General features: G+C 41.1%; 1 protein-coding gene across 1 annotated transcript in view; it reads right to left on the bottom strand.

Annotated features, from left to right (window-relative positions):
- Window positions 1–513: 513 nt before the first annotated feature.
- The window catches only part of EFCAB5 (EF-hand calcium binding domain 5), a 94,462-nt gene continuing 70,205 nt past the window's right edge, over window positions 514–24,770 (bottom strand). Inside the window, exons 14-21 of the mRNA XM_068977428.1 lie at window positions 23,357–23,526; window positions 20,892–21,120; window positions 16,299–16,451; window positions 14,271–14,374; window positions 10,329–10,582; window positions 8,668–8,945; window positions 8,187–8,283; window positions 514–704 (exon numbers count right to left, since the gene is read on the bottom strand). Coding sequence (XP_068833529.1) covers window positions 514–704; window positions 8,187–8,283; window positions 8,668–8,945; window positions 10,329–10,582; window positions 14,271–14,374; window positions 16,299–16,451; window positions 20,892–21,120; window positions 23,357–23,526 — 1,476 coding nt within the window. The remainder of the gene's footprint in view (window positions 705–8,186; window positions 8,284–8,667; window positions 8,946–10,328; window positions 10,583–14,270; window positions 14,375–16,298; window positions 16,452–20,891; window positions 21,121–23,356; window positions 23,527–24,770) is intronic.

The raw sequence follows: 24,770 nt of genomic DNA, 5'->3' as shown, positions 1-24,770 counted from the left end.
AAGTTGTTAGGGTAAGTGGGGGTGAGGGAGTGGAGATGGGAGCAGAGAGGATGTGGTGCTCATAAAAGCCTTTGAAAAATTAGAAAAACAATTCCCAGTCCATTTCTTAAAATCTTTATTATATTTTTTTGATGTAAAAACTGTGCTCTTTTGATGTAAAAACCGCCATTTCCCCCCTAAATACTTGTCTGTTCTTTACTTTGTACCTGAAAAGAATTACAATAACTCACTCAACCAACCACAATAGGTCCACAGCAGATAAAATGCTAAAACTAAAAAGAAACTTTAAAATATATTCTATAACATACATTTGGTTATGGCTACCTTAACTGGAAATTTTCTTAGATCAAATTTCTCCCTCGGAGGCACTTTTGGTTTTAGAAAGTGCTGAGGTAAAGGTCTAGGAGAAAAATATGTCTGCGTGGCACTCCTTTCCAATTGAAAATATTTTTATAGTTAACAAGCAAAACTGAACATGACAAAAATACCCTAAATACAGTAGCAATTCCATTATCATTTCCCTGGCAAGCTTCCCCCTGGCATTTTCGCATACACGTAGGAGTCAGTCTTGGATGGCAATGGGGGTGAAATAGCACTACTTATTTTTTTGTTTAGCTTTATGAGAGCTAAACAGATGTGTGCCCAGTGGTATAAGCACTCGATGGTAGAATTACCAAATTTCCATACTTCAATTCGAGAATGATCTGTACCAAAAAAAAAAAAAGTGTTTTGTACTTTTATTACTAAAATATATTTTAATACTAAGATATAAGAAAAATTATGACAAAAGTTCATTAGATACATTTTGAGTCAAAACCATAGCAGAATCTTGTTTATGTCATTATAGGAAAATGGATAAATTAATTTTGGTATATTCATTATAATGGGTCTCAACCCAGGGCTCAAACCTGGGTCTCCTGCATTCCAAGTGAGTTCTTTACCATCTGAGCCACCAGGAAAGCTCTATAATGGAACCCTATGCAGCATTTAACATATTCAATATGACCAAATTTAAGACCTGTTTAATGACTTATCCTGGAGAATGTTTTATGTGCTCTTTAGTAGAATGTGAATTCTGCTGCATTTGGTTAGAATATTTAGTATATGTCTGCTAAGTAAATTTAGTCTAATGTTTTATTTAAGGCTGATGTTTCCCTATTGATTATCTGGATGATCTATCCATTGATGAAAATAGGGTATTAAATTTTTCTACTATTATCATGCTGCTATATATTTTTTAGGTCTGTTAATATTTGCTTTATGTATTTAGATGCTCCTAAATGGGTCCATGGGGTTGCTAAGAGTCGGACATGACTGAGTGACTTCACTTTCACTTTTCACTTTCATGCCTTGGAGAAGGAAATGGCAACCCACTCCAGTGTTCTTGCCTGGAGAATCCCAGGGGCAGGGGAAGCCTGGTGGGCTGCCCTCTGTGGAGTCGCACAGAGTCAGACACGACTGAAGCAACTTAGCAGCAGCAGCAGCAGCATGCAGCATTTAACAAAGAACTGAAGCTGAGCTACATATGTCATTGTGGATATTTCAAAAACATATTGTTGAGGGAACTTCCCTGGTGGTCCAGTGGCTAAGACTCCTAGCTCCCAATGCCAGGGGCTTGAATTCCATCCCTGGTCAAGGAACTAGATCCCACATGCCACAACTAAGACTCAGCAGTAACTCTGTTTTTAAAAACATACTGTTGAGAACAAAAAGTAAGCTGTATAATAATATGTTCTTTTGGATACAGTTAAAAACAATTTTAAAACCTGCAAAATAATAATATATTGTTTATGGATTCATGGGCATGTAGTAAAAGTAGAAATCATGCATGAAACTACCAAATTCATAATAGTATTAGCTCTAGGGAGGAGAAGAAGAGAATGAGATATGGGAGGAACATAGAAATTCTCAACTGTTCCTGTAATGTTTTCTTTCTTTAAAAAAAGTCTGGCTCAAAAACATATTAAGACTATGGCTCTGTAATGACTACACAGGTATTAGTCTCTAACCTCCATGTTTGAAATATTTCCTAATTAAAAATTATTTTTAAAGCTATAATCACTGCACACCAAAATATTTCATTTGTTAAACTGCAAACTATTTTTAAAAAATTACTTTTGGAACGTCCCTAGTGGTACAGTGGAGAAGTCCACCTACCATGCAGGGGACATGGCTTCCATCCCTGGTCCAGGGAGATCCCACGTGCCATGGAGCAACTAAAGTCCAGGAGCAACAACTACTGCAGCCCATCTGCTCCGCAACAAAAGAAATCACTGCGGTGAGAGGTCTGTGCACCTCAACAAAGAGTATTCCCCACTCACCACAAGTAGAGAATGCGCACGCACAGCAAGGAAGACCAGGACAACAAAGGATAAATAAAATTTTTTTAAATTACTTTTTCTCAGGAGTCAGTCAGTCAATGTCTATTCAAATAGAATGGTCCAATGGAAAGAAAACATACTTAAAGTGAAACAGATCTGGGTTCTAATCTTGGCTCTACTCCAACTAGTTTTGTGACCTGGAAAAGTCACTTAATTGCCTTGAGCCTGTTTCTTCTTCCACAAAACAGATACCTCAGAATTGTTATGGGGATTAAAGAGGAAAGACATGCAAAAACCTGTCAAAGAGTAGTTGCTCAAAAAAATATCTTCATTCTTTCAGGTCCCTTCTACCCTCAGGTCTATGTTTAACTTTTTTGTTACTTCTAGTGCCTAATACAGTTCCTAACCCAATAAATGTTTATTGATTTGACTTGAATCAAACCATTACATGATATTTATAGTCAAATAAGGAGGCTTCCCAGGTGATGTAGTGGTAAAGAATCCACCTGCCAGTTTCGGAGATGCAAGAGACATGGGTTTGATCCCCGGGTAGGGAAGATCCTCTGGAGTAGGAAATGGTAACCCCTCCAGTATTCTTGTGTGGAAAATTCCATGGACAGAGGAGCCTGGTGTGCTACAGTCCATGGGGTCGCAAAGGGTCAGACACGACTGAGCACACATGTATACACATAATTGATTAGGAGATTTTAAATATTGTCTTCTATCCAATAGCTCATTAATAACAATGACAATTATGTCACTCATGGTTGTCCATTAGGATGACAAAACAGAATATATTTCCTTGTCTTCTATCAACGTGAAGGGACAAGTTTCCCTGAATTAGGTTAAGATTTTTTATGGTTCTCAAGGTATCACTACCCCAAAAGGTACAATGTGGAACAGGAAAGGCACATAAAATATGGAAAACATACTCAAATCTCAATTTTTATTTGACGCTCACTGTGTAAAACATGTGAGTACAATTTTCTAAAGTTTCCTCTTTTAACACACACACAGAAGCACTGTCTTTTTTCTCAGTTGTAAGTGTTTAATAAATGTTGATTGAAACAACATTAAATTGTGGAATAATTAAGTTAGGCTTTTCAAATATTGAAGTCTTTTCAGATTATAGCTCAGTAACAGTGACAATTATGAATAAAAATGAAAGCAGATGTCAGACAGGAGAGCACCTAAAAAATACCTGATTCATATCATATGAGTAACACTAGACCAATTAACACACATACGTAAAATATTGAGATGCATTGGTCATACTTGATCCCTTTTTGTATTAATTAACTTCCTGGAAGCTTTAAAAGTTAGTGCTATAGGCTGAAAAAAATTACTTTATCATTATGTTCCAGTGTTACAAATCTGAATTAAGTACACCCTAGAACACTTCTAAAACCAGTCCTGACTAATTTTCTGAGATATAACAGCTCTGCTGCTCCTCACAGCCTTTATTCTGCCTTTTCCAAATCCCCATTAAGAGCTCTGTTGCACTGACGCCTGGCAGTGTTCTTATCTGACACCCAAATGAACAGACCTCTATCTGCAGCCATTATTAAGCCAGTAGGCCATCTCCATGGTGATTTAAGGACGTGAGGATGGGGGGCGAAGTCGCTCCATTTCACAAGCCCCTGTTGCTTAATTCCTGTCTTATTGTTACCAGGGACAGAAGCTCCGAACCTGTCTGGGCGAAGGTTCCTGTTTCCCTGCCCTGTTCCACTGAGAGATTTATGGCTTAACAGCTGGCTCTAATGATTCCTCTATTGAAGGAAGCCTCCATCGGTCCGCGGGTTTCCCATTAACAACGGTTGAGTGTTACTGCCCTCTTGTGGTGGATAAATGCCAGCTCTTTGCATTTCGGCAGAGAGCCAGTGTGCACATAGAGTAATTCTTCCTTGGTAAAGGTTATAGTAAATTATTTGCATATATCTGAGTTTAAAAAAATTGCTGGCTCAACCTTTGAATCTGTTTATGAGCCGATTAATTAAAAACATTTTATGTTTTTTTTTGTAGATTCTAGCTTAATCAAACTTTTAATTATATAGGAAATCATTCTGCTGAAAACATTGGGTCATTTTAAGATATTTCTAATTAAAATTCCATTTTATGAATCTCTGCTTTAACATTAGATTAAGTTAAAAGCTTTGGTAATGATAGACAATTAGAAAGATGTGTGAAGCAAAAAAGAATGAAGTTCTTAAGCTTCAAGTTCAAAGTTAATGTGTAGCTGCTCCTTTCAACTAACAACTAACCCAAGATCAGTGAGCAGTATTTCTTTTTTTAAAATTTTTCATTTATTTTCTTGCTTTTTGGCGGTGCTGGGTCTTTGCTGCTGCTTGGTCTTTCTCTAGTTGCAGGGAGCTGAGGCTGCTCTCTAGTTGGGCACCCAGGCTTCTCATTGCAGTGGCTTCTCTTGTTGCAGAGCACAGTCTCAATAGCTGTGGTGCATGGGCTTAGCTACTCCCTGGCATGTGTAATTTTCCCAGACCAGGGATTGAACCCATGTCTTCTACACTGGCAGGCGGACTCTATACCACTGAGCCACCAGGGAAGCTCTAAGCAGTATTTATTGAATGCTCTTCTCTTCATCATTAGTTCTCTTAATTTTGGTTCTTTTATTTCTACTGTTTCACATACCCTCTACCACCTCTTATTACTGCCACATACGATGAGCTGAAGGTCCATGCAACATCGTACTTAAAAGGGTATATGTGTATCAGTTTCAATCAGTTTTTGTGTAGGTAGGAGAATTCTTATTTTCCGTGACAGTCAGGAACTTAATATGTCAGTAATTTACTGTGGTCCTGAAGGTACTGCAGAGTGCTGCTTCCAGTTTGTTAGGCAAGAGTTCATGTTAAATGAGGAGGTTAAAACCAAAATTTTTCCTGAGTTATCAAACCTTGGGTGGAAGTTTGTTCCAGGCCAAACTGAGTTCTTGCAAACATATTAGTCTTATTCCAGTTGAAGCATAATTTCTATACAGTATCCCATTGTACTGACTTTTTTTCATGATGTAGTTATAAATCAAATTATGGATGAACTGAATTAAAAATGCAATTTATCTTTACAAAAATTCATACTTCTGTGCGGTGGCTTCCAAACTCTTTGCCTATGTACCTCTAGAAAGTGAAACAAAGAAGATGGAAAATAGGAGAGAAACTATAGGGATTTTGGAGGCTGAATCTAGGATTTCCCGTGTCTGAATAATAGGAGTTCCAAAGAAGGAACACAGAAAAGGGAGGGCAGGGCCTCCTCTAACCCCTAGGTCATTTTTGTGTGAATGGATGAATGTACACAGCTTGGTGAACAGAAAAAAGTGTGTGAAGAATGAGATGCCCCTCTTCCAAGCAGACATAACTGTAAGCTGAAGCACACAGTTTCATGAATGGAACCCTAGTTAGATCTCAGCTCCCCACCCCCTCAGCAGGGTACATTTGTGCAGTACACAAACTGCACAGCCATGTGCAGCAACCTTAATGTCAGGGAGAAAATCATTAGGATGTAAGGACCTGCGTTTCACAATTGAAAAGGCCCAGGGAGTGTTCAGATCAATGGACGAAAATAGACCTGCATGGATAAGAAAGTGTGGTATATATACACAATGGAATATTACTGAGCTATAATAACTCATTTGAGTCAGTTCTAATGAGGTGGATGAAACTGGAGCCTATTACACAGAGTGAATAAGTCAGAAAGAGAAACACCAATACAGTGTATTAACGTATATATATGGAATTTGGAAAGACAGTAACGATGATCCTGTATGCCAGGCAGTAAAAGAAACACAGATGTAAAGAACAGGCTTTTGGACTATGTAGGAGAAAGCGAGGGTGGGATGACTTGAGAGGAGCATTGAAACGTGTGTATTACCATATGTAAAGTAGATGACCAGTGCAAGCTCGATGCATGAAGCAGGGCATTCAAAGCCAGTGCTCTGGAACAACCCAGAGGGATGGGATGGGGAGGCAGGTGGGAGGAGGGTTCAGGATGGGGAGACACATGCGCACCCATGGGTGATTCATGTCGGTGCACGGCAAAAGCCACCACAATACTGTAAAGAAAGTATCCTCCAATTAAAACAAATATAATAATTTTAAAAAAGATATATCATTTTGAAGTTTCACAGTTGTGGGGATAAAGCAGTGATTCTATAGCTTCTGGAGAGAAACAAAACAAGTCACATGCGCAGAATCAAAAAGGCTTCAGACTTTAACAGCAAGCCTGGAAATTTCCAAATTTCTACTGACAATGGGGCCATTTCCTCAAGAAGTTAGCCAGAGTTCCCATCTGTGAAAGTGTTAGCTGCTCAGTCATGCCCAGCTCTTTGCAACCCCAGGGACTACACACGGCTCCTCTGTCCATGGAATTCTTAAGGCAAGAATACTGGAGTGGGCTGCCACTCCCTTCTCCTGGGGAACATCCTGATCCAGGGATCGAACCCAGGTGCCCTGAATTGCAGGCAGATTCTTTACCTCTGAGCCATCAAGGAAGGCCCCTGTTTTCCTTAAACGACCCCTTAAAAGCAGCGAGAACTGTAACACCTGGGAATGCAGAGGTGCCTGTGAATCAGCCACCAGCCATTCCAGACAGGAATTCTAGTCTTCAGTCACACCAATCTTGGTCCACATTAACTCATGTTAACTGCTATGTGAACCTCGTGTGTAGCATTCCCAGACTTCTGGGAGTACCTCTCCTTCCTAAGCCAGAACATCTCTCTCTCTCATCCACCCACTGCTTCCTGCTTCCACTGTGCTACATGCTGCCGCTGCCACAGACCACCTGAGGAGTGTGGGCTGTCTTCCTCTGGGTGGCCTTTTCCTATCTCTTGTCCTGGGAATCTGGTTCCAAGCCTCTCTGTCTACTATATGTGTTCCAGAAGTCCAGAAACCCTTTGTCTGGAGGGTCCAAAGAGAATGGGGGAGAGGGAGACAAGGCTTAGTGAGAGATTTTTACAGAGCCATTTCCCCAATCAATGATCAGTTTTAAATCTTTTTTTTTTTTTTTTAAGAAAGAATAAGTTCATCGTTTACTGTTCCATTCACGTAAACAGCCTCAGGTCTCTGGTGGGATAACACACCCACACGGAGGAATGTGTGCTTGTGCATGTATATTTATAGCATGTGAGATCTTCGTTCCCCTGACCAGTGATGGAACCCATGCCCCCTGCATTGGGAGAGCAGAGTCTTAACCACCTGCTGATGCTCCTCCTTCCAATTACTAGTCTGTAAAGACTCATGCTCTATTGTTTTATTTAGTTCTTCATGGAAACTAAAGATCATAGTTGCCTTTTCGCTTAACAAACTCGGCTTCTAGCCTTACTGCAGCCCCCATTTGCTTTTGTTTTTGTTTTTAAAAGAATTTTGAATATGGAGTCAGTAAGTGGGAGATAGAGGTGCTTCTGAATTCTCATGTGCGTGGCACAGACAGTCACTATGGGGATTGCAATCGATTATAGACAATGCCCTTCCTTTTAGAAGACTATAATCAGAACTATTTTCCTCTAAAAATTGAATTTTGGGGGCTTTGGGGCTTCCAGGTGGCTCAGTGGTAAAGAATCTGCATGCCAATGCAGGAGATGTGGGTTTGAGCCCTGAGTTGGAAAGATCCCCTGGAGTAGGAAATGGCAATCCACTCCACTATTCTTGCCTGGAAAATTCCATGGACAGAGGAACCTGCTGGGCTACAGGCCATGAGGTTCCAAATAACCTGACACGACTGAGCACACATGCACTGCACCCTGAGCCACTTTATTCTATTAAAATTCTATTCTGTTCTATTCTAATAAACATCTCTGGATTGCAACTGTATTTTGTTGCTGTTGGTATAGATTTAGACTATAATTAAGTGGAAATTTACCTTCAAAGTATTCAACAATGAGCTTTAAATTAACTTTCAGTTCCATAGCAGTTGGATCAAAGTCACAAATATTTTCGACTAACTGTTGGTTTACGTACTGTAAACAAAGAACAAAAATCATGGAATTATCAAGTGGAAGGAGAGTGCCTGATTCCTAAGTTTACACAATTCCGTTTATGCACACTTTGAAACAGGCAAAATCAGCCTATGGTGTTAGACATCAGGATTCTGGTTACCCTCGGGGTGTGAGAGAGTGTGTATGTGTATGAGGCTGGTGATGGGGGAGGGTAAAAAGGAAGGCTTTGGGGATGCCACGCATGTTCTGTTTCTTGTTCTAGGTGCCTCATTGTGTAAAAATTCTTGCCTTTGTGTATCAAGGATTTGTGCATCAAGGATTTGTGCAATTAAGATTTGTATATCTAAACTCGTGTAGGTTATTCTTCAATAAAAAGTTTTTTTTTTTTTTTTTTATGAAACTCACCAGTTTACAGTGATCCCAACTTTCTAAGTCACTTGATTTCAACTCTGGATGAAAGAACATGATAATCCCTTTCAGGATGTCTTGTACTAATTTTATGTTGGCTTTCACATCCGGGGACTGGCTGTCTGCTTTGCCCACTGCCAGGGAGTCATAATCATACAGCAATAGTGACACAAAGTCCGAGGATGTAAGTAGCCCGAGGCACTCCTGTAGCTCCTGTAGCATGACTCTGAAGAAGAGAACGCCGGCCCGCTGGACTTCTCCCACACTTTCAATCTCTAAAATAACAGAAAGACATCCCACACGGCTGGTCAGAACATGTATTACTTTTTCACGGGATTCTGAACGTAATATAGCAAACCTTTGTTTTCTTTTTAGGGAAAAAAGACTATATCCTACAGCGTTAAACAATCTTAGTTTCTCTAGTCAAGAAATCAAAAGGCAAAAATGGAATCACGCCTGTGGGGTTTACAGGCAGAGGCTTTGAGAAAAGCTGAAACCTTTATTTGGAGCTGGACCTTGGTTTGAAACCCACTTTCACCCTTATTAGTTCAGTTGTCTCTCTGAGCCCCCTTTTCATTTTCTATGAGAAGAGTTGATCCCTAATTTCCCGTTGAGCTGTGGAAATTAACAGGAGATGGTATATGGAAAAGTGCTTAGTCCCAGGTCTTATACCTAGTGGATGCTCAAGATATGAATTTTCCTTTATTTTTCCCTTTTATCCCACACTGTGTAATGGCTAGAAGTGTTTCAGCTTTATCCAACAGTGTTACTCTACTAATCCTATTTATTCCAATCTTGGTAGTGAAAGGTTTCCATGCCTTCTTCTTCCCTCCCTTCTGCCTACACTGATTTTGTGGTAAGAGTAGCCTGGTGGAGGTGGAATTGCAAGGACTGGGGTCTGTTCTTGGCTCTGCAGTAGCTTGCTCTTGGACCTTTACTTTGACAGGCCTTAGCTCCTCTCTCTGTAAAATGAGATGTTCCTGTGAGTTAATGCTGTGAGGGCTTCCCAAGTGGCCCAGTGCTAAAGAATCCACTTGCCCTTCAAGAGCCACAGGTTTGATCCCTGGGTCAGGAAGATCTCCTGGAGGAGGAAATGCCAACCCACTTCAGCGTTCTTGCCAGCATAATCCCATGGACAGAGCAGGTTGGGATCACAAAAGAGTCAGACACAACTGAGCACGCAAGCACATTGTGGTGGAAAGAGCACCCAAGCTGGGGTGCAAATCCAGCCTTTACCACTTGTTAACTGTGTGATTTGGTACAAGTGGTTTTGCTTCTCTGAACTCTATTTCCCTTGTCTGTAAAATGAAATAATCACCATTCACCTCCTAGAGTCATGGTAAGGACTAATTGAAATACCATATTTAAAGTGCTTGACACATGATGTGGCATTTAATAAATGCAATTTCTATATTGCCATTATGAGTCCTTCAGCTCTAAAACCATGACTCTAGGCAAGAAAATGTGATTCCTTACCCTTTGCTCTAATGTATAGGCCAGACTAATCAGTCCAAAACTGCATGAAGGAAATCCTTCCATGTGGAAAGATCTTTATTTTGCAACAATTCATTTTAGAAAATGCATCCTTCATTGTATTGTCTGATTTCCCCTAAACTTATTAAATCTATGAATTCAGACAGGTGCCGCATTCACAATACCTAGGATACAGTTTTTCTTTATTTCTCCAGATAATTCACCCAGTATTTCACTGCAGGCAAGCTGGATCACCTTCAGCATTTTCTGTAGATCTTTAAACTCTCGATACAACAACATCTTACTCTTGCCAATGTTAACATCGAGAACTCCCAAAGCTTCTCCTGTTCTCTCACGAAGTGGAACTACGATGTGGTTTTCTCCACACACAGAGGCCAAAACAACTTCTGAACTGTCTGTGCACTTGAAGAGGAAATCTCTGAAACCAAAACCAAATAAACGTAAGGAGGGTATAAAATAAAAGCCTGTTCACAACATTCCACCCAAACACACTAGAATACCTCTTGTGCCTACTATACTCGAGTCACACCAGCCCTTGTTGCTATTTCATCTGCCTGACACATTCCACCCCTTAAATTCTCAGGACTCAGCTCCCTCAGCTCCCCACAGAGAAACCCTCCCTGACCCCTGTGATCTAAAGTAGCTGCACCAGAGTCAGACTCCATCCAGCTCAGTTCAGTTCAGTTGCTCATTCGTGTCCGACTCTTTGCGACACCATGGACCCAAAGGCTTCCCTGTCCATCACTGATTCCCAGAGTTGACTCAAACTCATGTCCATTGAGTTGGTGATGCCATCAAACCATCTCATCCTCTGTCATCCCCTTCTCTTCCTGACTTCAATCTTTCCCAGCATCAGGGTCTTTTCAAATGAGTCAGCTCTTCGCAACAAGTGGCCAAAGTATTGGAGTTTCAGTTTCAACATCAGTCTTTCCAGTGAACACTAAGGACTGATTTCCTTTAGGATGGACTGGTGGGATCTCCTTGCAGTCCAAGGAACTCTCAAGAGTCTTCCAACACCACCATTCAAAAGCATCAATTCTTCAGTGCTCAGCTTTCTTTATAGTCCAACTCTCACATCCATACATGACTACTGGAAAAACCATAGCCTTGACTAGACGGACCTTTGTTGGCAAAGTAATGTCTCTGCTTTTTAATATACTGTCTAGGTTGGTCATAGCTTTTCTTCCAAGGAGGAAGCATCTTTTAATTTCATGGCTGCAGTCACCATCTGCAGTGATTTTGGAGCCCCCCAAAATAGTCTACCACTGTTTCCACTGTTTCCCCATATATTTGCCATGAAGTGATGGGACCAGATCCCATGATCTTCGTTTTCTGAATGTTGAGCTTTAAGCCAACTTTTTCACTTTCCTCTTTCACTTTCATCAAGAGGCTCTTTAGTTCTTCTTCACTTTCTGCCATAAGGGTAGTATCATCTGCACATCTAAGGTTATTGATATTTCTCCCGGCAATCTTGATTCCAGCTTGTGCTTCTTCCAGCCCAGCATTTCTCATGATGTACTCTGCATATAAGTTAAATAAGCAGGGTGCCAATATACAGCCTTGACGTACCCCTTTTCCTATTTGGAACAAGTCTGTTGTTCCATGTCCATCCACTTTGCCTTATTTTTAAAATTTTATTTATTTGGCTGTGCCAGGTTTTAGTTGCAGCATGCAGGATCTAGTTCCCTACCTAAGGAAAGAACCTAGGCCCCCTGCATTGAGAGTGCTGAGTCAGCCACTGGACCTCCAGGGAAGTCCAATTCTGCCTTACTGTCTTTTCTATAGACTTGTCCTTAACTGAGGGTATTCACTTTTTGTTTATGTAGTGTCCAACAAGTCTTGGTTGAATGCTCAAAGAAGGATGAATGTGTTAGGTCAGGTTTTCTAGAAGTGGAGCCTGAGAAAGGGATGCTCTGAGTTATTCACTGAGGGAGTGCTTTTGGGAGAAACCTTTGAAGGTCTGAGGCAAACAGGATGGGGAATCGGAAGATGCTAAGGGACTTTCTTGGTGGTCCAGTAGCTAAGACTGCACTCCCAATGCAGGTGGCCTGGTTCAAACCCCGTTCACAGAAGATGCTAAGGGACTTCCTTGGTGGTCCAGTGGCTAAGACTGCACTCCCAATGCAGGCGGCCTGGTTCAATCCCCGGTCACAGAACTAGATCTTGCATGACAGTGACTAAGAGTTTGCATGGTGCAACTAAGACCAGGTGCAGCCAAATAAATAAATATTTTTAAAACTGTGATTTCAGGTGAAGTTTATCCTCAGCCTGATCCTAAAAGGAGCTTTGGAAGGCAAATTGCACCCACACTCTGCCCCACCTTGAAGCAGGGGAGAGGTCTTTTGTCATTCATTAGAGCTCTAAGCAGAAACAGATACATCTTAACAGTTGAGTTTCCACTATCTGTGAGTCACTACAGAATGCTAAGAATAGCCAGCTGTCTCCCACCATTAGTAGCTAAAAATACAGACTCATGGATGTAGAAACGAGTCAAGCAGAGTTCCCCATGGACCATAACATAGTTCATGTCTTCTATAAATATTACTCATTAAGAGGCTGCCCAGGAGGCTCAATGGTAAAGAATCTGACTGCCAATACAGGAGACGCAGACAAGCTTTCCAACCCTGGACTGGAAAGATCCCCTGGAGAAGGGAATGGGGACCCACTCCAATACTCTTGCCTGCAGAATCCCATGGACAGAGTAGCCGGGTAGGCTGGAGTCCATAGGGTCGCAAAGAGTCAGACACGACTTAGCAATTAACAACAAAGCTCTAAGCTGCTCTGGGTGTGTGTTGGGGAGGCATTTATAGAGCTCATAGGCCCCTCCTGGAGAGGGGCTCCCCTTGCTCCTCCAGGGACGATTACAGGGTGAGTTATTAGCAACAGGATCTGCAGCCCCTGGCAGAAGATACTTGGGCAGGGCACTGACAGCACCTGTGTCAGTGAGGGACCTGAGGTTTTCATAGAAATGTAGCAGCTCCTTCTTTCCCTTGGGAAGTATAAACACCTCCTTTTATCTCTTTCCCCCTTTCCCCATCTACATGATATTGAGATGTCATTCCTTTTAGGTATCTGTAAAAACGCTGGTGCTAAAAACATTTAGGGAATTCCCTAGTGGTCCAGTGACTAGGACTCTGTGCTTCCACTGCAAGGGGCATGGGGGCATGGGTTCAATCTCTGGTTGGGAAACTAAGATCCTTCATGCTGTGGGTATGGCCAAAAAAGCACGTTTATAGTTCATAACACCAATCCTGTCATGATAGAAAGGTTATGCCCTTGTTTGGCTGTACCTACCCCTTGCTGCAGCTGGGCCATGTCTTCATGATAGCCATAGTAGTGAGGCATCATGCTAAGCTTCCTTGGTCAACAGAGTTCCTCAAAAGGCACCTGGTCTAAGTTATACACAGGAATCCAGGGTTGTACGTCTGGTGTTAGAAGGACTCTTGTAAAACTCTTAACCAGGACAAGGAATAACTATATGGAAAGGAGCTTAAAACTGAATGAACATTCTGGTATGAGGCCAAACTGAAATTGAATTAACATAGGTACTTAAATGTCAAATTGCCTACTAGCCTGAGATAGGTTACTGCCTATTCAACTATTCTGATCCTCTAAGAAGCAGTGTATTCTAGTTAAGCAGGTGTATTCTAGTTAAGATCTGTTTTTGCAGTAGTTTAATAACATTCTTTGCATTTCACACATGAGAGGCATTCAAGGTAATCTAGAACTGGGTACTTATTAAAGGCAACATTCTCTGTCTCCTCCCCATCTTTGCACCAGCCTGTCTTCTTTAAGTTAAAAAAAAAAAAGAAAAGAAAATGTCCACAGGCTAGCTAACATTAAGAGGATGAGCTCTGATTAGTGATGTGGGTGTATTTTTCATAACCATGGTGGGTTTTTGTTAATTCTGTGTTAATAAGAAAATTATAAAAAATAAAACACTAAATTGAAATGTGTTTTAAAAAGAACTTAAGGGGGAAAGGATCCAGGCAGACAAAGGTCTACAGTAATTTTCCTTTAAAGTCCAATCAGAATGAGAGCCATTATATTCATAAGAAGCAGAAGCTGGCAGTCAAACAAAACAGGTGGTGAGGTACGTCCCATACCTGAAGATGCATGTCTTCCTAAAGACGACAGAGGGATTCTTGTGGATTTCTGTTAGACCCTGCTGCCCTGTGACCATCATATTTCGTAAAACATAGTCTGAATCCTTGAAAAGAGGTAGAAATTTCATTACAGAGAGGAGTGCTTAAACTTCATGCTCTCATTGAGACTTTGGGGACAAATAAATAGAAAAAAATTAAAAAAACTTAGGCAATATAAAATGTTTTTCAAGTTATAGGTCAAGGTCAATATAATTTTGAGCCACAGTGATGCCAAACACTTGGCAGGCTTCTAGGTTTGGGCCTCAGAAATTTTTGTCCCTAGACTGATTCATTCTACTGGTCATCCCAACCAGTCTCATGGTTTATGTTTTGTTTTGGGTTGTTTTGGTAAAATATATGCAGCATAATATTATTATTTTTGCCATTCATAAATGTGCTATTCAGTGGGATTAGAGACATTCACAGTGTTGCGTAACCAGTCGAACGGTTTTAAATATAATTTACTTACCAGCCTGGATTTCCCCCAAACGCTAAGCTCATATATCCAACTGCCTGTTCAATATCTCCACTTAGATATCTAACAGACATTTCAAATTACAGTTGAAAAAATGCTTTTCAATACAGTATGTGAGAAATTATCTTTTACTTAAATTTGTGTTTCATTATGAGAACAAATGAACATTTTTCCTATGTTTGTTGACCATTTGCACGAGGTTTTTTAAAAAATAAAATTGTCTTTTGCTTATTTTTCTTTTGGATTTTCAAAATCCCACTGATTTTTATATAACACTGTTATTCTCTGCCAGATATATGGCAATTAATTGTGCTTATAACTTTGGTGCAAGAAAGTTTTACATTTTTATGTCATCAATGTATCAATCTCACTTTAATCACTTAAACCTTTGAGACTCAGCCATCCTTCCCCAGACTACGGTTGTAAATTCCCCCCATTCTTCATTTTCTTAGCTATTCTCATGCATTTATTCTTCCTCCATATGAAGATTGAATCATTTAGCCAATTAAAAAAATTATGCTAGAATTTTTCTTGCATTTTTGTTAAACTTAAAAAATAACTTTGGTAAAATATTAGATTTTTTAAAAAGTTATATTTATGGGGAGCTGCTATCACTTTTAGCCTGAAGGTGGTGATGGTAGTCAGTCGCTCAGTCATGTCCGACTCTTTGCGACCCCATGGACTATAGCCCACCAGCCTCCTCTGTCCATGGGATTATCCAGGCAAGAATACTAGTGGGTTGCTATTTCCTTCTCCAGGGAATCTTCCTGACCCAGGGATCAAACCAGCTTCTCCTGCTTGACAGGCAGATTCTTTACCACTGAGCCACCTGGGAAGCCCAAAGAGGTAAGGAGAGGAAGCAATTACCAGAACCTGGAGAAGACAGCCAAGCAGAGAGGACCGTGTGACTAAAGGTACAGTGGTCTTTTTTTTTTTAATTCCCAACTTTTATTTTTGGCCTCCCCATTCTCTAAGTATCAAATCACTTTCTTCTTGAATCAAAGATTGGATACAGAATACGTTTAAAACACAGCTGAGTGCTGTCTTTCTCTAACAGGGAAATATTTTTAACAGTAAATTTGCAATGTGTGTGGTCCAAAGGATAAAGAAAAAGAACAGATTATGATCTCTTATTTCCCATTAACATAAGATTAACATAAGATTTCATACATTGAGGGCATGGAGCCCTCTTCAAGCAGACATTCTGAGCAGGACTATTGTTCAAAAATGTTGAAAAAGAGACTGTATTAGCAGTTTTCATAACCCACAGAGATCACTTGACTTCTTGTCTCTTGAACGGAGACCTGGGGGCTGGGAACTCTTCTTGCCACACCGAGCCCCCGGGATGGCTCTTCATTCTACTCGCGTATAGTGGCCTTTTGTTGAAGAACAAAGCTAACCCAAAGCAACCTAGAGAGGGAGAGCCAAAAGCATGAATACCCCAACCTCACTCTCCTTCTGCCTGCCAGTCTCCTACTGGTGCCTTTCATTGGACAAACCGAAGCAGGAGCTACCTTCTCTGAGTTGGGCTCAACAAAGTATGTAGAGATGGCAGTGATGCTGGGTGTGATGCTGTAGAGCCAGCCGATGCCAGTGATCACAATATGGAGGATGTGCTCCCGGCTGTGGACGTAGTGATAGGCAGTACTAAAGACACTGGCAACACCCTGTAGAGACAGAAATTTAAATTGCCTTCTCTTTTAAAAATGGTGAAATAATTAGTAATGCATCAATTGGATTATCTTTTTTTAAATTTTATTTTTGCTTATTTGGTGGCATCGGATCTTAATAGTTGCACATATGGGCTCTTCATTGTGGTGTGTGGGCTTATTTGCTCTCTGGCATGTGGGATCTTAATTCCCTGACCAGGGATCAAACCTGCATCCCTGCCTTGGAAGGCAGATTCTTAGCCACTGGACCATCCGGGAGAGTCCCCTGAATTATCTTTTTAATTAATGATCATCTGTTGTTACTATTGTTCTTGTTGTTTAGTCGCTCAGTTGTGTTAGACTCTGTAACCCCATGGGCTGTAGCCCACCAGACTCCTCTGTCCATGGGATTTTCCAGGCAAGAATACTGGAGTGGGATGCCATTTCCTCCTCCAGGAGATCTTCCAGACCCATTGATCAAACCTACAACTCCTGTATTGGCAGGCAGATTCTTTATCACTGAGCCACCAGAGAAGCCCGATAATCATCTACTTCCTAAAAATTATTCATTGGTTCTCAAAAGGCATTTCAAAAGTGTTCTAAAAAGTGTTTCAGGTTCCACTATGAAAAAATGAAACCAAAAGAGTAAACAGAGATCTACCGGAAAATCCATCTAACTTATTATGTTTCCTGATAATTATCCAGTGAAATCAGTGGTATATACTATCAGAAAGCAGTGACATAAGAAAGAAAAAAAAATGTTTAAAAGCCAACAACTAATGCCAGCCTTGGACAGATGGGTAAGAGCTGCCCCAATCTGATGCAAGATTACTATCTGTGTTTTTACATGGCTACTGTCATCAGATCAGCTGTGCAGGTATGCTGGGTTCCCAGGCCTGCAGTATCCTAGATTACACGGTTTTCTTCGACACATAAAGAGAGCCTGTTCCACAGAGAAAGGATCAGAAACCCTTAGAACAGATCTGTGGTCTTGTTGTCAAGAAACCCTAGGATGGGACTTCCCTGGTGGTCCAGTGGTCCAGTGGTTGAGACTTCACCTTCCAATGCAGAGGGTATGGGTTCAATCCTGGTTGAGAAGCAAAGATTTCACATGCCTCTTGGCCAAGGAACCAAAGCATAGAAACAATGTTATACCACACTCAATAAAGACTTTAAAAAATGGTCACATCAAAGAAGACTCTAGGAGGAACCACAAATTCTTCAAAAATATCTGTATTTTATATTATGACCCAAGGCATCTAAAGGGTAACTCAAGAGCCTTTACCTCCAAGGGCTAGGAGGTCAATTTAGAATTCACTTTGACATGTTCTCTAATAAGATCATGGTGATTGCAGCCATGAAATTAAAAGACACATACTCCTTGGAAGGAAAGTTATGACCAACGTAGATAACATATTAAAAAGCAAAGACATTTGTTTGCCAACAAAGGTCCATCTAGTTGGAGAAGGCAATGGCACCCCACTCCAGTACTCTTGCCTGGAAAATCCCATGGACGGAGGAGCCTGGTGGGCTAGAGTCCATGGGGTCACTAAGAGTCGGACACAACTGAACTACTCGCTTTCACTTTTCACTTTCATGCATTGGAGAAGGAAATGGCAACCTACTCCAGTGTTCTTGCCTGGAGAATCCCAGGGACGGGGGAGCCTCGTGGGCTGCCGTCTATGGGGTCATACAGAGTCGGACACGACTGAAGTGACTTAGCAGCAGTCCAGGCTGTTTTTTCCAGTAGTCATGTATGGATGTGAGAGTTGGACTGTGAAGAAAGCTGAGCGCCAAAGAATTGATGCTTTTGAACTGTGGTGTTGGAGAAGACTCTTGAGAGTGCCTTGGACTGCAAGGAGATCCAAACAGTTCATCCTAAAAGAGATCAGTCCTGGGTGTTCATTGGAAGGACTGATGTTGAAGCTGAAACTCCAATACTTTGGCCACCTCATGTGAAGAGTTGGCTCATTGGAAAAGACCCTGATGCTGGGAAGGATTGGGGGCAGGAGAAGAAGGGAACGACAGAGGATGAGATGGCTGGATGGCATCACTGACTCGATGGACATGAGTTTGGGTAAACTCTGGGAGTTGGTGATGGACAAGGAGGCCTGGCGTGCTGCGATTCATGGGTTTACAAAGAGTTGGACACGAATGAGTGACTGAACTGAACTGAACTGAATGATAATTTGGAGTATAGTTCACCATACTCTTCCACTTTGCATCTTAATATCTTCACATCATTCTAATGTCAGAAGAGAATGAAACTTATTATTAAAAAGATGTCCAAGGGAAAAGATTCTACCACTTCCTCAATTGTACATCCAGTAAATGAGAGGGGAAAAATTTAAATAATGGTAAATAAACATCAAGAGCATCCAAGGGAACAGATGATAGCAACTTCCTGATTGCTGCTACATCCCAGTCCAATGCCTCCACAGGATTTTCAATCTTCCTTCACTGAAATTTTTATTCATAAAATTAAATAAATTTTTTTTTTCTTTTTGGCTGCACTGTGCAGCATGTGGGATTTTAGTTCCCCAACCAGGGATTAAACCCATGCTCCCTGCTATGGAAGTGTGGAGTCTTAACCACTGGACCACCAGGAAAGTCCTAAAATTAAATTTAAATGCTTGTAGAAATGGTTTAGTTGTTTTATAATCTTAAAAGTGCTTTCCAGGGGCTTCCCTAATGGTCCAGGGGCTAAGACTCTGCATTCCCCATGCATGGGGCCTGGGTTTGATCTTTGGTCAGGGAACTAGATCCCATGCTGCTGCTGCTGCTGCTGCTGCTAAGTTGCTTCAGTCGTGTCCGACTCTGTGCGACCCCCATAGACGGCAGCCCACCAGGCTCCCCCGTCCCTGGGATCCTCCAGGCAAGAACACTGGAGTGGGTTGCCATTTCCTTCTCCAATGCAGGAAAGTGAAAAGTGAAGACGAAGTTGCTCAGTCGTGTCCGACTTTTAGCAACCCCATGGACTGTAGCCCACCAGGCTCCTCCATCCATGGGATTCTCCAGGTGCCACAACTAAAGATCCTACATGCTGCAACTAAGACCCGGCACAGCCAAATAAATAATAAAATAAATAAATACATAATTTTTAAAAAGTGCCTTTCCTTTTTTTAGTTTCTTTTGTTTAATTTATTTTCATTTAGCAGAGAGTATAAGATACTTAAACACCATTTTCAAACAAGTGACCTAATTTCAAAAACCTATTTTATTTATTTAGTTAGTTATCTTAATACTTATGCATTTATTTGACTGCCTCGGGTCCGACGAGTTGCTGCTCGTTGGATCTTCATTGATGTCATGCAGGATCTCTGGTTGTGGCCTGCGGCTCCCAGGCTTAGTTGTTCCTCAGCAAGTGGGATCTTAGTTCCCCAACCAGATAGCAAACCCATGACTCCTGCATTGGCAGGCAGATTCTTAACCACTGGACCGCCAGGGAAGTCCCCTCAAACCTATTTTAATATTTGGGGATTCCTGGGTGGCTCAGTGGTAAAAAAAAAATCCTCCTGCCAAAGCAGGAGACACGTTCAATCCCTGGGTCAGGAAGATCCTCTCGAGGAAGAAATGGCAACCCATTCTGGTATTATTCTTGCCTGGAAATCCCATGGACAGAGGAGCCTGGTGGGCTACATTCCATGGGGTTGCAAAGAGTCGAACATGACTGAGCGACTGGGCACAGTCTTTAAATAAAACTCCACTGATAACCCAGAATAAAACCCACACATCAACCTTGATATAAAGATTTTTATTTTTATTTATTTTTGCTGTTGTTCAACAGTAAGCATCATGGACTTTATTTTCTATTAAGTTTAAGCTATTATAATATTTTAAAGAAGAAACACTGGATAATCAACAATTTTACCAAAGAAGCCATAGCATTACAGGTCATTAAAAAGTGCCACTCCCTTTTTGAGATCTAATTTGAAACCATGAATATTTGAGAAACATTTAGGCTTTTCCTTCATTCTTCATCCTCAAAAATTATAACACTAAAATCAAGAACTATGGTAAGGCATATCATATTTAGCACCATTCGTGTAAAAAGCAAAGGATTTCTAGGTACCACTATAAATAAAACATAAATATGTCTCTTCTATAAGTTCATTCCTACTTTTTGGGTTTTAGTTAGTAGTCTAATAGTTGGATTTCAGTTCTATAGCAGAAAATGTTGTTCCTACAATTAATACCATGGGACACATATTAACAAGCTTCCCAGACAATCTGAGGCATAGATATGCAACTGAGTCTGAGTCCCTCCGTGTGTAATAGGGAACCTCTCCAAAGACTGAAACATGTATGATGACATTTATATACATAGCTTTACTGTATGTATGATGACACCATTTATATACATAGCTTTACTCTCCTCTGGTTTCAGGCTTTACTTTTTCAAAAAGTATAGGAGAGGCTATCTTACCATTGATCTTGAAGAACTTTTCTATGTCGTACCTGATAGAATCTGATCTCGTGGGGTAGGAAGATGTTAATTTTCTGGGGATCTCTTAGAGTGTCAACAGCCAAGACCCCAAATATCCTCATGTATGCGTCCTGAAGGGGCAGAGCCAGTAATGAACCATTGTGATCGCTCTTCTTGCGGGAATGGTTCCAGAAGTAGATGTTCCCATGGTGCTGAACTTGGGGGACGTGTATTGGCTTCCCTTCATCCACTACTGTAAAGCTGAGGAACAGGAATATGAGAAAAGGAGAAAGGCACAGAAGAGGGCTTTAGACTAAGCCATGCAGGACACTAGATCAATCCACCCATAATCATTAGTGTTATATGTCAGAGAAGTGGACTCAGATAAAATTACCAGTTTGGAGAGTCTGACTTGAGAGAAAGATTTTTTTAAAATAAGCTTAATAGTGTGTATATTGAACAAAACGAAAGACTGTACAGAAAAAAAATGAGGATAGATGAGCCAGATACAGTCAGATTAGGGAGACACAATGGAAAGGGCTAGAATTAAGAGTGATTATGTTGTTATAATGGCTGTAATACGAATCCAGCTGCTTTTGATTGGGGACTATAAGTGTTATTGGCAAAAACACTTGCTACAAAGAGATATAATGTCAATAAAAGTTGACATAGAGTTCTTACACTATGACAGACAAAAAAAAAGAAAAAGCTTAGATCATAACAGAGAAAACATACATAAACAAGATGTTGTTGTTTAGTCGCTAAGTCATATCCTACTCTTTTGCTACCCCATGGCGGGTAGCCTACTAGGCTCCTCCATCCATGGGATTTCCCAGGCAAGAATGCTGGAGTGGGTTGCCATTTCCTTCTCCAGGGGATCCTCCTGACCCAAGAATGGAACCCGAGTCTCTTGCATTGGCAGGCAGATTCTTTACCACTGGGCTACCAGGGAAGCCCATTTAAACAGGATGTGGAGACATAATTTGCCTTTATTTTCTGGGGCTCCAAAATCACTTCAGATGGTGACTGCAGCCATGAAATAAAAAGATGCTTCAGTTCAGTTCAGTTCAGTTCAGTCGCTCAGTTGTGTCTGACTCTTTGCGACCCCATGAATCGCAGCACACCAGGCCTCCCTGTCCATCACCAACTCCCGGAGTTCACTCATACTCATGTCCATTGAGTCCATGATGCCATCCAGCCATCTCATCCTCTATCATCCCCTTCTCCTCCTGCCCCCAATCCCTCCCAGCATCAGAGTCTTTTCCAATGAGTCAACTCTTCGCATGAGGTGGCCAAAGTACTGGAGTTTCAGCTTTAGCATCATTCCTTCCAAAGAAATCCCAGGGCTGAGCTCCTTCAGAATGGACTGGTTGGATCTCCTTGCAGTCCAAGGGACTCTCAAGAGTCTTCTCCAACACCGCAGTTCAAAAGCATCAATTCTTCGGCACTCAGCCTTCTTCACAGTCCAACTCTCACATCCATACATGACCACAGGAGAAACCATAGTCTTGACTAGACGACCTTAGTCGGCAAAGTAATATCTCTGCTTTTGAATATGCTATCTAGGTTGGTCATAACTTTTCTTCCAAGGAGTAAGCGTCTTTTAATTTCATGGCTGCAATCACCATCTGCAGTGATTTTGGAGCCCCCCAAAATAAAGTCTGACATTGTTTCCACTGTTTCCCCATCTATTTCCCTTGGAAGAAAAGTTATGACCAACCTAGACAGCATATTAAAAAGCAGAGACATTACTTTGCCAACAAAGGTCCGTCTAGTCAAGGCTATGGTTTTTCCAGTAGTCATGTATGGATGTGAAAGTTGCACTATAAAGAAAGATGAGTGCTGAAGAATTGATGCTTTTGAACTGTGGTGTTGGAGAAGACTCTTGAGTCCCTTGGACTGCAAGGAGATCCAACCAGTCTATACTAAAGGAAATCAGTCCTGAATGTTCATTGGAAGGACTGATGTTGAGGCTGAAACTCCAATACTTTGGCCACCTGATGCGAAGAGCTGACTCATTTGAAAAGACCCTGATGCTGGGAAAGATTGAAGGTGAGAGGAGAAGAGGACAACAGAGGATGAGATGGTTGGATTGCAACACCAACCCAATGGACATGAGTTTGAGTCAACTCTGGGAGATGGTGATGGACAGGGAGGCCTGGTGTACTGCAGTCCATGGGGTCCCAAAGAGTTGGACATGACTGAGCAACTGAACGGAACTGAACTGGAGACATAATTTACAGAGCAGGTACAAATAATTGAACTGATACTGTGAAGCAAAGTCCCTACATGAAAACCAATGCCCAAGAGCAAGCTCTAGAAAAAATTAGGTGAAATCACCCAAGACTGGAAACTTCTCACCTCCTGCTTGAATAACTTTGGTGATCTGAGGCATTTCTCTCTTGGACAGCTAACTAGGAAGGATTTCAGTGCTACTTTACTTCACAAAAGGAATTTTTTTCAAAAGAAAGGTGAAACCGTCTTTAGAAATTCTTACCTGATCCCCTTCATGTCCCTGTAGAGCACTCTTTTCAGAACAAACGGAGCATCGTCTAACGTACAAGCTACATTCCTCAATAGAACGTTCCCTCTATCAGGCAGAAGTAGGTTTTCTTCCAAGAGGGAAATGTGAGCACTGATCTTCTTATTTCCATGGGCTTCAGCATCCTGTGGCAAAATGTTTCTGACCATTTATTTGCCAATTGCCAAAGAGCTATTCTCTTAATCATGTCTCCCTTCATTAGCCAATCTGTGCATCTGACCCCAATAATTTCATTTTCCTGAGTAAATGATGCAGATATTACCATAAATAGACAGTGGGGGAAAGGCTGACGCCACAGCTGTTCCTGAAACCTGAGTTTCAGTGAGTAGAACAGATTTACTTTATGCCAACCAGACCAGTTCTACTAAAAAAAAAAAAGAAAAATCTGTCAAGTCTACTTATATTTAGAGGTTTAAAACTTGGATCCCTTTGAACCATACTCATGTTGTATGGGCTTCAGTTGAAAGTGCTTATTTTAGAGAGCTCAGGCAAGAAAGATGATTCATATTTCTTGACCATCCACTATGATGTGAATATGGGAAAATGCTCTCAAGAAATTCTTAACATAGTTTGGCTGTGACATTTGACTTACATCATTTCAGGAAAGGATTACTTGGGGCTCCAGATTGCAAACTATATGCAACTAGTATTTCTTTTTCTTTTCGCCTGTACTGTACAGCATGTGGGATCCTAGTTCCCTGATCAGGGATTAAACCCATGCCCCTTGGAGTAGAAGCACAGAGTACTAACCAGTCGACCTCCAGGGAAGTCCCACAACTACTATGCCTAATTAAAATAACTGAAAATTCTATGTACCTAAAATATTATAACAATATTCTCTGTTAACACATATGCCAAGTATGGGTATAAATTGGGAATATAAGAGACACTTTCTCTGATATTTGTCTCCTCTTCCTATAAACTTGAGTTTGTTCTTTGTGCTTTTCTTTTCCCTTCTTGATTCCTCCTTTTCTACATAGAAAATCAATAGACTAACAAAAATGTAGTAGTAAGATGTCTCTAAGGGCATGGCAGATTTCTGAAGCAAGTTGGAACAATAACTCTTTTGCTTTTTGGCTGAGTCCCCTGCAGTGGAAATGCAGTGTCTTAATCACTGCACTGCCAGGGAAATTCCAATATCTCTTTTTCTGATTGGTCTACTGTTCCTGGTCCCATCATTTCCAATTATTGATATAGTGGAAAATTAAGTCATTCAGGAGATGATTCCCATAATCATGTGTTGCTATTTAGCTGAGATGAATGACATAGTTTCCCTGGATCAATGGAAGCTGTGATACTTGTAGAAGACAGCCATGCTGTTCCTGCCTGGGAAAAGCAGTAAGCTGGAAGTGTCCGAGGAAGGCAGCAG

This window comes from Capricornis sumatraensis, chromosome 8 (assembly GCF_032405125.1).
Source record: "Capricornis sumatraensis isolate serow.1 chromosome 8, serow.2, whole genome shotgun sequence".
Taxonomy (NCBI): Eukaryota; Metazoa; Chordata; class Mammalia; order Artiodactyla; family Bovidae; genus Capricornis; species Capricornis sumatraensis.
Note: the sequence above shows the minus strand (reverse complement) of the source record. Positions and strands in the feature narration are given on the sequence as shown.